Source organism: Gossypium hirsutum, chromosome A08 (genome assembly GCF_007990345.1).
Source record: "Gossypium hirsutum isolate 1008001.06 chromosome A08, Gossypium_hirsutum_v2.1, whole genome shotgun sequence".
Classification (NCBI taxonomy): Eukaryota; Viridiplantae; Streptophyta; class Magnoliopsida; order Malvales; family Malvaceae; genus Gossypium; species Gossypium hirsutum.
The window spans coordinates 408,436-423,902 of record NC_053431.1 but is presented as its reverse complement, the minus strand read 5'-3'; the positions used below and the strand labels follow the sequence as shown (position 1 = coordinate 423,902).

General features: G+C 36.7%; 4 protein-coding genes across 5 annotated transcripts; 1 reads left to right on the top strand and 3 right to left on the bottom strand.

Moving 5' to 3' along the window:
* Positions 1-468: 468 nt before the first annotated feature.
* Positions 469-2,429, bottom strand: LOC107953103 (E3 ubiquitin-protein ligase SDIR1). Its single transcript, XM_016888327.2, has one exon. It carries the CDS (start codon positions 1,409-1,411, stop codon positions 701-703), a length of 711 nt encoding a protein of 236 aa, XP_016743816.1. The 5' UTR covers positions 1,412-2,429; the 3' UTR covers positions 469-700.
* A 114-nt stretch (positions 2,430-2,543) lies between these two features.
* LOC121204827 (histone H4) lies at positions 2,544-3,370 on the top strand. Its single transcript, XM_041075488.1, has one exon. The coding sequence runs from the start codon at positions 2,913-2,915 to the stop codon at positions 3,222-3,224; it is 312 nt and encodes a 103-aa protein (XP_040931422.1). The 5' UTR covers positions 2,544-2,912; the 3' UTR covers positions 3,225-3,370.
* Positions 3,371-4,289: 919 nt separating this feature from the next.
* Positions 4,290-6,898, bottom strand: LOC107953101 (dnaJ homolog subfamily B member 9). 2 transcript variants are annotated; one of them, XM_016888325.2, is made up of 5 exons: positions 6,356-6,898; positions 5,638-5,806; positions 5,260-5,292; positions 5,012-5,106; positions 4,290-4,891 (listed from the first exon to the last, which is right to left on the bottom strand). In XM_016888325.2, exons 1-5 carry the CDS (start codon positions 6,692-6,694, stop codon positions 4,682-4,684), a joined length of 846 nt encoding a protein of 281 aa, XP_016743814.1. In that variant the 5' UTR covers positions 6,695-6,898; the 3' UTR covers positions 4,290-4,681. The 2 variants fall into 2 exon arrangements, with proteins under 2 accessions (XP_016743814.1, XP_016743815.1); XM_016888326.2 differs by lacking the exon at positions 5,260-5,292.
* Positions 6,899-8,223: 1,325 nt separating this feature from the next.
* LOC107953100 (pumilio homolog 2) lies at positions 8,224-14,561 on the bottom strand. The gene is made up of 9 exons (XM_016888324.2): positions 13,331-14,561; positions 11,342-12,897; positions 11,125-11,266; positions 10,927-11,034; positions 10,275-10,487; positions 10,055-10,165; positions 9,629-9,823; positions 9,263-9,437; positions 8,224-8,707 (listed from the first exon to the last, which is right to left on the bottom strand). The coding sequence occupies exons 1-9, from the start codon at positions 13,991-13,993 to the stop codon at positions 8,667-8,669; spliced, it is 3,204 nt and encodes a 1,067-aa protein (XP_016743813.1). The 5' UTR covers positions 13,994-14,561; the 3' UTR covers positions 8,224-8,666.
* Positions 14,562-15,467: the final 906 nt, after the last annotated feature.

Sequence of the window (15,467 nt, the reverse complement as noted above, 5' to 3'; positions counted from 1 at the left end):
CAAAGTTGTTTAATCTCAGACTAATCAGTCGGCATCTCAAATCGACAAATGGGACAATAATGACTTTGTTTCAGCCATTTTTCCATGCAATCACCGTGAAAGACATGAGAACATGGCATTCGAGAAGCTTCAAAACCGACCTTGAGTTCCTCCAAACATATCATGCAGTCTTCTTCTCCAGCTTCTACTTTGACTCTATCATCTCCTTGATTGATGATTCATTAGCTGCAACCATGTCGTTGTTAATGCTCTCAAGCTCTCAAGTTATTTCTGTCAAAGCTCTAGTCATCCAAATCCCTACATCCATCCCGCTTTTCACCAGTACTGCCAGAATCTTACTTTATAATAATATCCCCTGTTAACCATCATTTGTGATATTTCCCCCTATTTATCTTCTTATTTATACTTATATTTTATTTATTATGTATTTAGAGAATAATGGGAGAAAAGTGGAGTTATATTGGAAGAGTGCATGAGCATGAGTACGAATATGACCAATATGCTCAGAGTAACCTATTTATTTAAGATCCAATTCAGAGAACAACTTTGTAATACAGATAGATACAAATTTGATGATATTCTCGTTGCTGTAATAACTTAAACCTTTTAAACCCATTGACGAGTAATAAAATCCAATTCCTTCATGCATTAGATTACAAATGAAGGATAAACAATAACACTAACTTCTATAATCTTAGTCTTAATCAATTGGCATCTCAAATCGGCAAATGGGACAATAATGACTTTGTTTCAGCCATTTTTTTATGCAATCATCGTGAAAGACATGAGAACATGGCATCTGAGAAGCTTCAAATCCGACCTCCACTTCTTCCAAACATATCATGCACTTTTCTTCATCTCCAGCTTCTACTTTAACTTTTTCTATCATCTTCTTGATCGATGATTCGGTAGCGGCAACCATGCCATTGTTAATCCTCTCAAACTCTGACCTCGATTCCGCCAAAGCTCTACTCATCAAAGTCTCTTGGTTGATCTCAGATTCCACCAACAATGCTTGAATCGTTGAATGTAAATACATGACTTTACAATACCATCCACTGTCAAATGTCCTGTTTGCAATTCCAAGTCCACATCCCATGATTTCTTGAACGAGGGTGTTGTAAGAAGCAGAGGGCATGTTGATTCTGAGTCTTGTAAATGCCGATGCAAGAAGTTCATGAAGGTTGTTGCGGTTTTGCAAGATGTTGAGACCAAAACGGAGAGTTTGTTGTACAGAAAAACAGTTGGTGTAATTGTCTATTATCGGATCATGGCGGAGGAGATTGATGTCTACGATTAATTTGATTTGGATGTGACGAGGAGGTAAAGGACGTTTCTGTTGTATCAACCCGTGGTGGTGAACATAGTGGGAAATAACATCGGAAGGGTACAAAATTGAGGCCGAAGCCATTGAAGAAACTTGAAGAGAAAGCTAGCTTTAACTTAACTATCCCAATCGATTTTGAGATTTTCGATTCTTGTATTAATATATATTTATAAAGAGCAAGGAATCCATATTTACTAGGAATTACAATTCTACAAGGAGCATAAAATTGGTTACCACTTATCCATTTGATTTATCCAATATTTTTTTAATCCCTAAAATATATAAATTTATGTTTTAATATTAATATCTTAATGATATTCATTCCAACCCATATCTTACATTCTATTTTCATAGTTTATCTTTACTATTTAGTTCTACAATATTCTTGTATTTTTGGATATGAGAACATGGCATCCGAGAAGCTTCAAAACCGACCTCCACCTCCTCCAAACGTATCATGCAGCCTTCTTCATCTCTACCTTGGCGACCATGCCATTGTTAATCCTCTCAATCTCTGAGCTTGATTCCGCCAAAGCTCTACTCTCTCTTGGTTGATCTCGGATTCCACCATCATTGAATGTAAATACATGATTTTACGATATCATCCACTACCATATGTCCTGTTTGCAGTTCCAAGTCCGCATCCCATGATTGTTTGAATGACGGTGTTGTAAGTAGCAGAGGGCATGTCGATTCTGAGTCTTTTAAATGTCGAAGCAAGAAGTACATGAAGGTTGTTGCGGTTCTGCAAAATGTTGAGACCAAAACAAAGAGTTTGTTGTACGTAGGAGATTGATATCTATGGTTAACTTGATTTGGATGTGACGAAGAGGTAAAGGATGCTTTTGTTGTATGAATCCGTGATGGTGAACATGATGAGAAATAACATTGGACAAGTATGAATTTGAAGCTGATGCCATTAAAGGAAACTTGGTGAAAAACGAAGCTTTAATTTAACTATCATAATAGATTTTGATAAATTATGATAAATAGAATGGAATCTTTAATTTAATCTCTAAATTGAAAAAAAAATCAATTTTATTGTAAAAGTATTGCATTTTATTAATTTAGCCATTAACTGGAATGAAAATAATGTGATAACTACATATATGTTTGTAATTTGATTTATGTGTTCTAAAAATACTCTTTATGTTAAATTAAAACCGGCGTTCAACACTTAAAAGTGATGGCTATACTAACGAAAAAGATGTGGTTGAGGCAATATTCACGCTTTTAGGATTCAATTGAAAACAGTTTTGAAATTATGGGGACTAATTTAGAATCTGAATGATAGTTTTGGGATGCTACTTGGATCTAACCCAAACAGGAAGAGGAAAAGCGCTTTAAGTAACTGGTAATAATCCAGGTCACCGATCCGCGCCAATACTTCTTTTCATTTGAACCCTTCATTATAAGTAATCAACGGCCGTAGTTTATCTTCAAGCTCAACCCACGGATCACTATCTCAACAAAAAGCTGCCCAGTTCCCACTATAAAATAACTCGCAATTTCGTACCGGTCCTCAAGTTTTCCAATTTCGTTATCCAAATCATTCAAGTTTCTTAATTTTCATTCGATATCGAAGATGTCGGGAAGGGGAAAGGGAGGTAAGGGACTTGGCAAGGGAGGAGCGAAGCGCCACCGTAAGGTCCTCCGTGACAACATCCAGGGCATCACGAAGCCGGCGATTCGACGTTTGGCTCGTAGGGGAGGAGTGAAACGTATCAGTGGCTTAATCTACGAGGAAACCCGTGGAGTCCTCAAGATCTTCTTGGAGAACGTCATTCGCGATGCTGTCACCTACACCGAACACGCTAGGAGAAAGACGGTGACCGCCATGGATGTGGTTTATGCACTGAAGAGGCAGGGCAGGACTTTGTATGGATTTGGCGGTTAGATGATTTAGGGTTTAGGTTTGTAATTAGAGGAGCTTTGGTAATGTTTAGTCGAAATAACAGATTGGGTCTTGTTGTTCGATGTTGTGATTTGTAACCCGTGCTATCAATTGCATATTTGATTGAAATTTGAATATCATTTTGCCAATCTTAAAATCTTCAGCCTTAAGTTCTTTTTTTTTTTTACACAGATGTTCAAATTTGAAGCTTCTCCCAAGCTAAAGAGTTATTAAAGTAATTGAATTCATGGAATGCTTGTGGTTGGTTCCAAGTTTACAGTGAGTAGTTTTTTTCCATCAGTGTAATCTACCCAAGCCTGTCTTGGATGTACATTGATGAGCTACAAGCTTGTATTATTCCTTTCATCTGCAGAATTTCCATTGTTTGTGGTATTAAAGAGTCCTACATATTGGCTTTGCATTAGCATGGCTGAAATCTACAGATGGAGAGATGACAAAGGCTTTGCCATGGCCACTACGAACAAGATCGAGATGAATTTGGGGTGTATTGAGATGGATAAAATGCATGAGGAACTGCTAGTTTTCAAGTGTTGGTGAGCTGCAATAGACCATTGGAGTGGATACTGGTTAGTCCATAAAGGTGCAAATAAGGATCATGGAAGCCATTATTATAAATGAAGCGGTCAGGATCTTCAGCAATGACCACATAAATCACAGCCAGGAAAGTATCAGCAGCCATTGTAGAACCACGGAAACAACTTAAAAGCAATATAACAAATTAAAGTCCTAGTTTTAATATCGTTCCTTCAAGTTTTAGATGGTGTTCAACTCCTTATAACCATGAAATCGAACTTTCTGAGCAAAGTTGCCTCAACAGCCTGGAACTGAGCCCGATTTTCACTGTTGAACCGAGAGTTGATAAAGTCCCGCCATTATGGGTTCACTAAGCAGGTGTTAGAGCTAAAATAAAGACAAGTATCCCAGCATTCTTTCGAGTAAAACATATCAAAAGATTTTGTAAAAACAGCTTGTCGATCACCAAGCAGTTAGAATTATGGATCTCGAAAGCATATAGAGATACAATATGAAAGGGAAATGCAGTATCAATGGTTTAATTTGCTTTTAGATTATCAATCAATAAGAATACGTATTTTGTTTTTGGATTACAAATAATCACACTACTAAATTGTGGCTAGGAACAAACCATGGCATACAATGGTCAATCACTATGCTGCTATATGCTACCAGTTTATCAAGAAATGGAAATGGTTGAAAAAAAGGAATTAACAAGTAAAAGTCAGAGAAAAAGCCTTTTTATACAATTCTGAAAAAGTAGGTATGGAAGTACCTTCCCCTTTCTTGGAGCTTCTAAATCGTACATAGATGTTTCTTTTGCATGTGAACTTCGGAAATGTTATTGCAATTCACTTTCCAGCATGGTAAGCTCACAAAACAGCTCGACTTTTTGTCAAGGCCATATAAAAGCTGCATTTCCTTTGTTATAACCCTAGCTCCTTTTTCAATTTAGCAAGAGTAGCTTCTATTTCATCAATGTTCTCCTCGATGCTGCTACCCTTGTTAGCTTCATTTCGAAAACTGCTTCCTGTTTTCTCGGAATTACTGAAGTCGTTTCTGTTGTTTTCTTCGAATTCATCATCAGATATGTTGAGCTCTTTCTCCAGAAATTCAACAAATTCCTCTCCGATAGCCTGCCAAGGGCGAAATCAAACTAGTTAATCAAAGCTATTCTTTATTATGAACTAAAGGTCGAATCAGTGTGATTAAGCTCTTCATATATGCTGGAACTGCTAAAAACAATGGCATCATACCGCTAATTCCTCCCACAAGCTTTTCGGCTTTTCTTGCGAAGATGCACTTGCTTCCCAATTCTGAAATTCTTCTTGAAGGTCTCTAAAGAAGTCCTCTGCAACACAAATCAAAATATGAGTGATATCGAGAAATGGGGTATTACTCGACACTTGTAGGGAAAAGATAAAACAGATGTTAGACAAGATTTAGAAAATGATGCAATTTTATCTTATCCTTCTCACAATCTCAACAGAGAGTACAAATCTACCTAGCGTAATTTGAACATCCCTCAAAAAATTACCTGCAGCACGAAGCGTTTAAGTATAAGAATAACAAAAATAAACCTAACTCCTATAAATATAATAAAACATATAAATTTTAAGTATCCTTTCATTGGTAGTTAGATGGTCATAAAAAGATAGGTTAAAACGGTTGAAAGTATGAGATGTGCCACTACAATATCCGACACAATGCACGGCATGGGCCACAAACATCTTCCATACAGCGAGAACATATTGAAATGGTGATCTTTTAGCTAAAAAATAAAAATGAAATGCGAACACTTCAAAGGCGTATGCATTGGACAAGCACCATAAGAATATAAATCCTTTAGGACTAAAAGTAATTAATTTGCTTAGGTTGTTACCAAATCCATAGAATTCTTCCTCTTGGGTATTCGGGCTTTGGCTTTGTTGAGTTCCTGAGTATGAAAAATCAGATGTTCGGTTTCCAGGGTTGTATCTTCTCCGAGATTCAGAGTTTAGTAATGTATTATATGCATGCTTAATCCTCATAAATTTCTCTTGTGCATTTGCCTGTATACCAGAATTCGCTCAGTACACCAAAGCCGTAAACATAAAACCAAAGCAAAAAGGCTTCAAAAAGCAAATGCAGAAAGGAAGCAGGCTTAAATGCAATCCAACTATGAAGGAACACTGAAGATGCACAAACAACAACCTCGAAACTATTATATAATAAACATTGCTTTCAATCGGTTATGAAGTCTTAATTATATGATTCGCTAATTTGACAAAGCCAATATCTTCTCAAAGCAAAGGATTTTCTAGTTCCTGGACAGCCATTGTTTTATGTTTAAAACCTGAAAACCTACACTAACAAGATTGTTGAACAATAGAACATGGCATATAATATGAGAACTTGCTGACTACAACATGGGAAATTGTTGCAAAGCAAGAAATTACAAAAACCATTTACTAACCAGCACATAAAACAAAATCCAATTTGTTCAATATGCAATAACTATGTGGTGATAGGCCTTTGTTCTATTTGCTGAAATTAACAAAAATATATAAGCCAAAAATACAGGAAAATGGGAACTTTAATGTGTTTTTAACAGAAATGACCTCTTTGTTGACATCAGGATGATACTTCAAAGCAAGTTTCCTATAAGCCCTTTTGATTTCATCCGGAGTTGCAGAAGGAGAGACACCCAAAACTTCATAAGGAGACTCTCTCCAGCTCGCTCTCAAAAGGGTACGACTGTTTCTTTTTTTATAATACCTGAAAAGAACTGGTGCAAATGGTCTTAGACTAAAGCCAAAGCCACCACCTTGGCAATATCTAAAACTGGGTATTGACAAATTTGCTTGCTTTTGAAGAATGAAGAATGATCTAGAAGAAAAGTGAGGGAAAAAAAGAAGAGTCTCTGGTGTTAAAGAACGAAACAATCCATGCGTATTCATGAATTAATCCCAATTCTGTAGTGTGTCTGATAATCATAAAAATTAGAACTTTTGGCAGCAAAACTTTGAAATTGGGTTGTAATAGTTGTGGTGGGAGCTGAATGCGTGGAACTGAACCATTGTTTCTGAGGATAAACTACATCGATGGTTCAAAAAGCTCGTCACTTTAGACAGAAACAAATGAAAACCAAAAATACTAAAATGCCCTCATTGTATTCATAATTTTTTTCCCAAATGGAAAGTTTGGTCATTGTATAGACACCAAGGATGCCGGCCATGGGCCTCAATTTCCAAGATATGTCTGTACAAGGCCTTCTATTTGTCCTTATCTTGGTCCATTAAAGATTCAAACTTTGCTTAAAAATAAATTTTTCTCAAGAATGAATGCTTGTGTCCATCCAATTGCCGGAAAGAATATGTGTGAGAGAGTGATTGCGTCAGTATATCATTGTCAAACTAGAATAGGAAGAAAATGGTAACTCGTCAACAAATCTGTTGGGAAGTACTGCAGATTTTAATCTTTGATGGGTTTAGAATTTGTAAGATTGGACCTTGCTCTGATTGCAGAGATCAGACGAGCTACTAAGTACTTAGCCTTATTGATATTGTATGCTATATTTAGATTGCGCCAATGGGATGCCTCATTGAGATGTTTCATGTCTGCTTCATCTTGTCGTCTGATTGCTGGTTATGCTAGCTGCGGCTCTGATTGCTGGTTATGCTAGCTGCGGCTCGTATGATGATCAAGCTTGTAGGTTCTTCTCCAAGTATAATTGTGTTGAAGGCTTTTAAGGAAGATCTTAACATGTCTGTCAAGAGCAAAACGAACCCCTCAACGAACCAAATGCTTGAAAAGGCCCCTAAAGTGCACCTCACAAAGTGTGAGTGCCTTGACGCAGGATCACCCGTAAAAAAATATGGCCATTTACTATTGGAAGGGCCTTATCGCCCAACTAATAACATACAAGTAATCTTTCGGGGTGATGCCTTGTATGCTATAAGTTCAGTTTCAACCTACCAAGCGTGAATGTATATATTCCCTTGGTATGCAGCAATGTACCAACACAGTCCGACCCAACAAAACACACTTGCGATGTAAACAAGTTGTCCAAGCACTGAGCTCTCTTTAGGGTCTAGAGATAAATCCCGATAACCAGAATTATCCCAGAGTCCATCAATTCCGGGAAAATGACACTTTTAAGACTTCTTTGAAAGAAGTCGACCTCCCCTCAACAAACAACTTCAATGACGAGCTTAATCCTTATACATACTCGACTGTGCTAGCAATTTGTGGAACCCTTTCAACTATTTAAGGGATTATACCAGTGTAATCATTTTGAGAAAGCTATTAAGCTGAGTGTGGTGTAATGGATCACATTGATTCACAGTTACAATTGCTGTTGCAATCTTGTGCAAGTGTAATCATGATAGTAGCCGGTTGCTCTATGCCTTTGTAAGTAAAAAAATGAACTTTGATCATTAGGAAAGAAAGTATCAAATAAAATCCAACAAAAATGTGAACAAGTTGATGGCAACAAAAAACAAAGTGCATTTTGAAGGGAAAAAAAGAGTAAATGTCATTAAAGCATACATTGAGTGGGGAAAAAACCAGTGGCCTCACCTAAACATCAACAGCTCTCCACAAGCCAACATTTTGTACAGGCGCGGTTATCATATAAACTAAACTCACCATTTTTAAAATTTTTACACCCTTAATAACTCGTATAATCATTCGATCTCCTCTGCATGTAGCATTCTGTTGTGTCCGACAACAGAAACCTCGGGTTTGGTCGATTCTATGTATACAATCTTAAGCTACAAAATGTACAGTTTCCAGTACAAGCAACAACTTCTTTTATTTCCATACAGATCTTACCTGTCTAAAAAGATAGGTAGAAGCATAGCTCTAAGATAGGGGAAGCTCTCGTAATAGCTTCTGTTAGCTGTACAAACACATTATTTCCTACACCAACTAAGCAGTAGGGTGTGGAGATTGAGCAGCAATTCTCCTTTCTGAAAAAAAAACATGCAATATCGCCTATTAGAAGGTTTCAACACTGGAAAATGGATCAAATTTGAACTTGACCAAACAGAGAGGTGAATATTCGTATAATAGTTCAACATCCAATAATAGGAATCATGTCATTTCAACAGCCATATATATGCCCGCTTTAGCTCAAATTCCTACGGTTTCATCATCATAAAAATGTGGTTTATGAGCCTGTTTCACTTTCTAAAACGCTCAAAGCAATGTATTAAAAAAGTAAACAGGGAAGTACGAAAACTCTGCCTGCCAAAAGTGTGGCTATTACTAATGCAGAAAGAGGTTAAAAGGCAACTTCATGAAAAGATACTAGAAAACATGTCGTGAGAGTATATCTTCTACGATTACTATAATGCAATGAACCAATCACAATCTTGACTTGTGTAGAGCCTGTGAAATTGTTGTGGAATCCATATTTTTTAAGTGACTGGATAATTTCAGCTCTAGGGAACTTGCTTGCACCATGCATGAACAGATATACATAAACTAAAAAGCAGTCATAGAAGGTAAGAAAGTATCAGTACCCCCAGCAGCAACAAGTTTCTCTACACGTGCAACAATATGTTTTCCGTAAGTGTACTTCTTCAATGCATTTAAATGGACCTTAATTCGAGAAAGGATCAGCTCACGCTGCTGGTCATCACAAGTCTCCAGTACTTTCTGTACAACATAATTTGCAAACTGATCTTTCATCATTGCCTGAAACAGACAAATGGAAGTCAGTAAAGTGACATGGAATTCTAAAGGGTGACGAAAAAAGCTAATTCTTGAAGACCATGCAATCAATGTTAGAAAGACCGTTCCGATCACAGTTTTTTCATGACATATTACATCTCGAGACATCAGTGAGATCAGCAAGTTATAAAAATTCAGCACAAAATGGACCAAACCTGAAGAGGTTCATTCTCATCAGTAGAACCAAGCATTTCATTCACCAATAACTGACGTTCAGAAGGACCGCCAAAAGTTAAGCACTTCTCAACAACATTAGAGGCAAACTTCTGTTGACTCATCTGGACAATCTTTCCAGCTAACTCCTTAATTATAATTGAGCGCTCATGAGGCTTTCCATGCTCCAGTACATGCTGTTACGTAAATAAAAAAGGTCAGTTCAAGCAACAAGTAGACGGCATAAACAAATTGAAAGATACACTATAAAAATAAACAACAAATATCAAAAAATTGATGGAAAGCGTATTAATAGACATAAAGGCAACAAGGGTAAAGACCCTCCAGAAGGTTTCATTGATTGATTACTTTTCAACCAAAAAATCCTATAATATGCGAAATATAAGTTTTCAGAAAAGAATCACAACCTGAACAACGTAATTGCCATACTGGTCTTGGGCCAACATGCTAACAGATCCTAGAATCTCGTCCATAACCTTGCTCTGTGTTTTTGGGTCCTTGCAGTGCTCCAATATTCTCTGTAGTATTAACGGGAAAAAAAATACAGAACAGACATTGGTCATTCTACAAGGTAGTTCTAAAGGCCAAAACAAAATCAAAAAAGGAAAAAGAAAAAAGGCTCTCGACCTGTATCACTCGGCACCCATATGGATGAGCAGAAAGGGTCACAACTTGATCAAAAAATGTTGTAACTATAAATTGTATGTTCTCCTCAGGAACACATTCGATGCATTTTTGGATAACATGGTTGCCATTCTGATCACGTACACAACGCATCACACTACCATCAAGCTCTTGAACCATTTTAATCTTCTGATCCAGATCGACAACTTCTATGGCCTTGAATGTCAAACAAATCATACATAATTGTCAGAATGCAAGGCAGTATTCTTGGTGTAACCATCCAGAATAATATCAATTAGTATGAACACTAAGAAATCTATAAAACAAAACAAGTTAAGGCGATGACAGAGTAAAGCTCAATTATTAAAGCATATATATTAGCACATATTTACAAACTAAACATAAAGATTTGGATCAATTCTGCATGAAATGAGAAGTAAAACTCTATCACACTAAGGCACATTTTCACTTGTCAAATACAAAACCATGCTGGGGTCATTTAGAAAGAAACACATAAATTGTCAAGAAACAGCAATTATGAGGAGGTTGATAAATGATAAGAATCAACAAGCAACTAGATTATTATAAGCAAACCAAATGGAAAAAAAATACACAAAATGAAGTCCAATAAAATAGCAATAATATTTGCTAATACCTTCTGGATCACCCGACATCCATACATTTGCAGACCAAGAGTTAATACATGACCAAAAAGCTTGCCAGCAAGTTCCCTTCTCTGACTTGGAAGTCCGTGTTCAAAAAACTGTACAAATTTAAGATTTCATTTGGTAAAGACAATAAAACATAAAATTGTAAGACTAAGCAGATAAGGAACAGATTAAGAAGCAGATACCTTTTGAATAACATAATTACCAAAAACATCAGTCATCAAAGCAAGAGCTTGAGGAATGATTTCCTCATAAACCATAGTTTTCTCTTCAGTTGTGGCTGTTTCAAGTTTTTGCTGAATAAACCTGCTGCCATACTGATCTGCACTGCTCATCAAAAGCATAAAAATGTCAGGATATGACAGTATGACAACATAAAACTTGATTAGGATACAAGAATACCTGAACTCAACAACATGACCAGCAATTTCTGAAAGTTCAAAACACTTCGTCTTATTGCCCTTAAACTCTTCAAGTAGGGAGGAGGAAAAGCTTTCATCAATATTACATCCTGAATCCAAATGCCACGGTCCAATTACACTCCCAGCTAGATTCCTCATCCCAGATGGAAAACGCATATTCAGGTCAGTGTGTCTGATAGGACTACCGGGTCCAACTGGAGAATTTGGAAGAACAGCATTTGCTAAGGGACTTCCAGAATAAGACATGCCAGCTCCAAAGGTGGTATTTCCATAAAAGCCATGGAGATTTGAACTAGTAGATTTAGCACCCAATGGAACACCATATTGGGATTTTTGAGGTGATAGCAGAGCTCCGAGATAAGCTTTTTGAAGCTCAAGCAAGTTCATGTATGAATTACCAAGGAAATTTCTATCCACAGTGGGGTCATTAAGAGCTGCCTGCTGTGCTGCAGCATAATCAGAAGTCCTTAAATACTGAAGATACAAAGGATCAATGAAAGGTGCATTCAGAGCATTTCCAGCTATTTGGCTTCCAACTCTACCAAGATTATGGGACTCAGATGCAGCATTTGAAATGTTCTGTCCAGAACCAAAAGCTCCCCCAAGCACTCTGGAGTCCATTCCAGGGACTGCCATAGCTGATGCAGCAGCAACATTTTCAAACAGTAGTGGCAAATTCCCAGATCCAAGTTGGCTGGGCACCATATTGGCCAAAGCAGGATTTAAAGAGTAACCACTTAACCCATAGTTTGGAAATGATGCATTGGCACCATCACCATGCGGATATTGAGCAGGTAAGCTGCCACTGCCATTAAGTGTGGAAGCAGGTGATCCTTTCAAGTAAGAATTGTTTGAGGGAACAGCAGATTTCTGGAGCACAGCTTGCCTATCAGAAAGCAAGGAAGGGCTTTTCAGGTCCGATCTAATCCCATTACTCTTAACTGAAGGCATATGTAAATGGCCAGATTCTGGTTTCTTCAAGCATGCCTGCTGTTTGATATGATCCTGACCATCTTGCAAACCAAACAGATAATTCTGGTGATTCTCAACATCTTGTTCAATTTGTGATGCTAACTGATTATCTTCATCTATCCCATGATTTGATGACAAGTTCATGCCTGATAAAGCAGCAACAAGATCATCAGATCCGTTGACACCAGATGTGACGCCACTAAATGTGCTTGGACTATTTATGTTTCTTTTCTCTGAGTTGCCAACTCTGCCTCCACCAATTGGTGTCAGGCAAGGACTAGAAGCCCTAGCTACGAGTTGGGGATCAGGAGTGGTACTCCTAGACATTGAAGCACCTACAGCAGCTGCATAGGTGTATGAAGAAGGTGGCCCGATGTTATGGACAGCAGACGATCCCTGACCACTTCCACTTGACCTTAAAGGATCTGCAGAAGTAAGTTGTCGCCGCAAATGAGCGAGCTCAGATTCAGCAGAACCTACATTCTCAAAGTTCTCATCAAAAGCATTACGACTCGCAGGACGAGATGGTATCCTAGCGACTGGAGCAGTGTGTCCCAAATCATCCTGCAAGGGTTTTAGATATTAGATCACTGCACAAAAGAAAGAAGGTAAAGGTCCAGAAGTTTCTGAAATATTTACAGAAAGATCTTGATAGTCACATAGAAAGTTAAGGAACAAGGAACAACTTGAAAACTTAAACGAGCAAGATTTTATGTAGCATTATTTTAAACTTGGATATACTTCAAAGCTTAAAAAACCTAGCTATGTGTGAACCACAACAGAAGATTGATCACAAATACACCTACTAAGTATGCACATAGTACCATCACAACCTTGGGAACCACAAAATTGGGAAATAATTATATCAGTCATAGATATGATTTAAAACATACATCACTGAGTATTTTTCAATCGAAGACTGCAAAAATAAGCAAATTATTATCAGCAACAAAAAAAAAGGCAGACTGTCTAAAAACAACTAAGAATCGGTTATCACCTGAAAAATTTCGGCAAAGCTTTTCTGTTTGCTTCCAAGTCCTATACCAGACAAACCAATCAGTCCATCACCACCCCAGTCTGCAGAGCTATGCACTTTCTCTGCCTCTACTTCGTTCTCTTGTTTCCTGGTATCAAACCCAGGCGGCATCGAGAACAACGACCTATTGCTACCATTATCAGCCCTATTCAACTTCCTCCTATCTCCAATCCCACCTATAGCTAAACCCTCTCCCTTCAACCTCTGTGCAAACTTCCAATCCTCCTTTGAAAGCAAAGGAGGTGGGAGCCTCGGGTTGAGATTCACATTCGAGTAATAGTATGAATGATAAGCTGGATCAGACCTGAGTTCTTCCTCAGATGCAAATCCATTTCCATTTTTAGCTCCAGCAAAAGCTGAAAAGGCGGTGGCAGCAAAACCACCACCAGTAGCAGCGGAGGAGGTGGCACCCCCAAACAAACCGCCAACCGCACTCAGTGAACCCTCCACGGTAGGAGGAGCAGAGCCACTTCTATACAAGTTCAGCTCGCGTTCAAGATCATCAGCATCTTGCCTACTATGCTGTTCACGGAGCAATAATCCTATCTCTTTCTCTAAATCATCCCCGAATGATCCTTCACTACTTCCTATCATTGGTCTCCTATCTAACTCAGATAACATCATTCAAAAACCCTAATTGATCATTAATCTCTATCAGAACTCCCAAAACAATCACTACCCAAAACCGATAATCAGCCGCTAAATCCAAAAGAAACTAAACTTTTCTACACTAATACACCTAAACCCCATATTTACAAACTAAAGATTCTCACTTTAAGCTACCAAATGTGTTAAAGATCAAAACTTTAATTTCCCTAAACTCATAAACAGCAAAAAAGTCCACGTGCCCAAGAATCAAACCAAGAAAAACAAAAACAAAAGGGTGCCCAAATTTTAAATATTCTTCAAATTTGGAAACCATAAATCAACCAACAAAAACCATGTAAGAAAGCCATGATTTTCAAGTAAAAAACAGCAACAAATATTAAAAATAGAGAAGAATAGCTCAAGGGCCAAAAAAAAAAAAAAGCTTTATTTTTGAAGCTGGGAGATCAAAGAAAAGAGTGAAAGAAGTTTAATGATATATAGAGAAAGAGTAGACGGCTGAGATCAAATCAAGCGGCGATTGTTTCTTACAAGAACCCTTTTAGGGTTTTGTTACAATCCAGAAAAGCTTGGATTAAATACAGTGAGGGTAAAAAAAATGTTTTTACTTTGTTTTGCTTTGGGATATTTATTCATTTTACATATTTCTTTTTTCTTTTTTATTTAATATTGATTTACGGAATATTTCCTAAAAGTCAGGGCTGACTGACCAAGTGATGACCGACTGATGTAGGGAAAACAAAAATTAACGCTTCATTGATTTTTAAGAAAATCAATTTAATATTTTTTTTATTTAAAAAAATCAATTCATTTCCTAAAATAACCATGTTTATTTATTTTATCTCATGTCACGTTCAGCAATGGCAACTCTTGGTTCCATAGATTTTGATCAACTTTTGAAGTGATATTTTATTTTTATTATTTTATATATATTTATGATTTTTTAACAAAAATATTTTTTTATATAATTCACCGTTCTTAAATAAATCTTCACCCTATATATAAATTAATTTTTTTTTTAAATTTATATATGAGTAATCATGATTTAATTTTAAGAATAAAATAAGGCAGGTTAAAAGGCAAATCTAGTTAGATACCTGAATTACCTCTTTTGGTAATTTTGTTTTTAAAATTAATTTTCAGATATAGGATATTGATTTTTTATTACATTAAAACTCGATTTGCCTGGATCTTTGTTTTGTTTTTTTGTTCTTTTTCTAACATTTTTGGATAATGGCAAACACAGTTAAAACTCCTTTAGTTAAGGAAAGTGTTTGCAGTTCGAAGCCAAGCACTTCAGAATTCAGTGCACTTTGTTCCCTTTTCAAGTACATTTCAATCAAATCACAATTTTCTTCAATTTTTAACCCCAGAACTAGTTTCTTTCTTTAAAAAAAAAACTTAAATTATGTCTTTCTTAAATAGTTTTTCTATTTTTTATATAATATGTTAATTTAAATTTATCTTGGTTAAAAAAAATTCAAAAAAAGTT

What these genes read in the sequence shown, in the direction of transcription:
- LOC107953103 (XM_016888327.2), bottom strand. Translation starts at nt 1,411, where the DNA reads ATGGCTTCGGCCTCAATTTTGTACCCTTCCGATGTTATTTCCCACTAT.
- LOC121204827 (XM_041075488.1), top strand. Translation starts at nt 2,913, where the DNA reads ATGTCGGGAAGGGGAAAGGGAGGTAAGGGACTTGGCAAGGGAGGAGCG.
- LOC107953101 (XM_016888325.2), bottom strand. Translation starts at nt 6,694, where the DNA reads ATGAATACGCATGGATTGTTTCGTTCTTTAACACCAGAGACTCTTCTT. An exon ending in GGATGTTCAAATTACGCTAG is followed by an intron (nt 5,107 to 5,259) that starts GTAGATTTGTAC and finishes TTTGTGTTGCAG; the next exon opens with AGGACTTCTTTAGAGACCTT. An exon ending in GCTTGTGGGAGGAATTAGCG is followed by an intron (nt 4,892 to 5,011) that starts GTATGATGCCAT and finishes CGCCCTTGGCAG; the next exon opens with GCTATCGGAGAGGAATTTGT.
- LOC107953100 (XM_016888324.2), bottom strand. Translation starts at nt 13,993, where the DNA reads ATGATGTTATCTGAGTTAGATAGGAGACCAATGATAGGAAGTAGTGAA. An exon ending in GCTTTGCCGAAATTTTTCAG is followed by an intron (nt 12,898 to 13,330) that starts GTGATAACCGAT and finishes AAACCCTTGCAG; the next exon opens with GATGATTTGGGACACACTGC. An exon ending in GATGTCGGGTGATCCAGAAG is followed by an intron (nt 10,488 to 10,926) that starts GTATTAGCAAAT and finishes TTGACATTCAAG; the next exon opens with GCCATAGAAGTTGTCGATCT.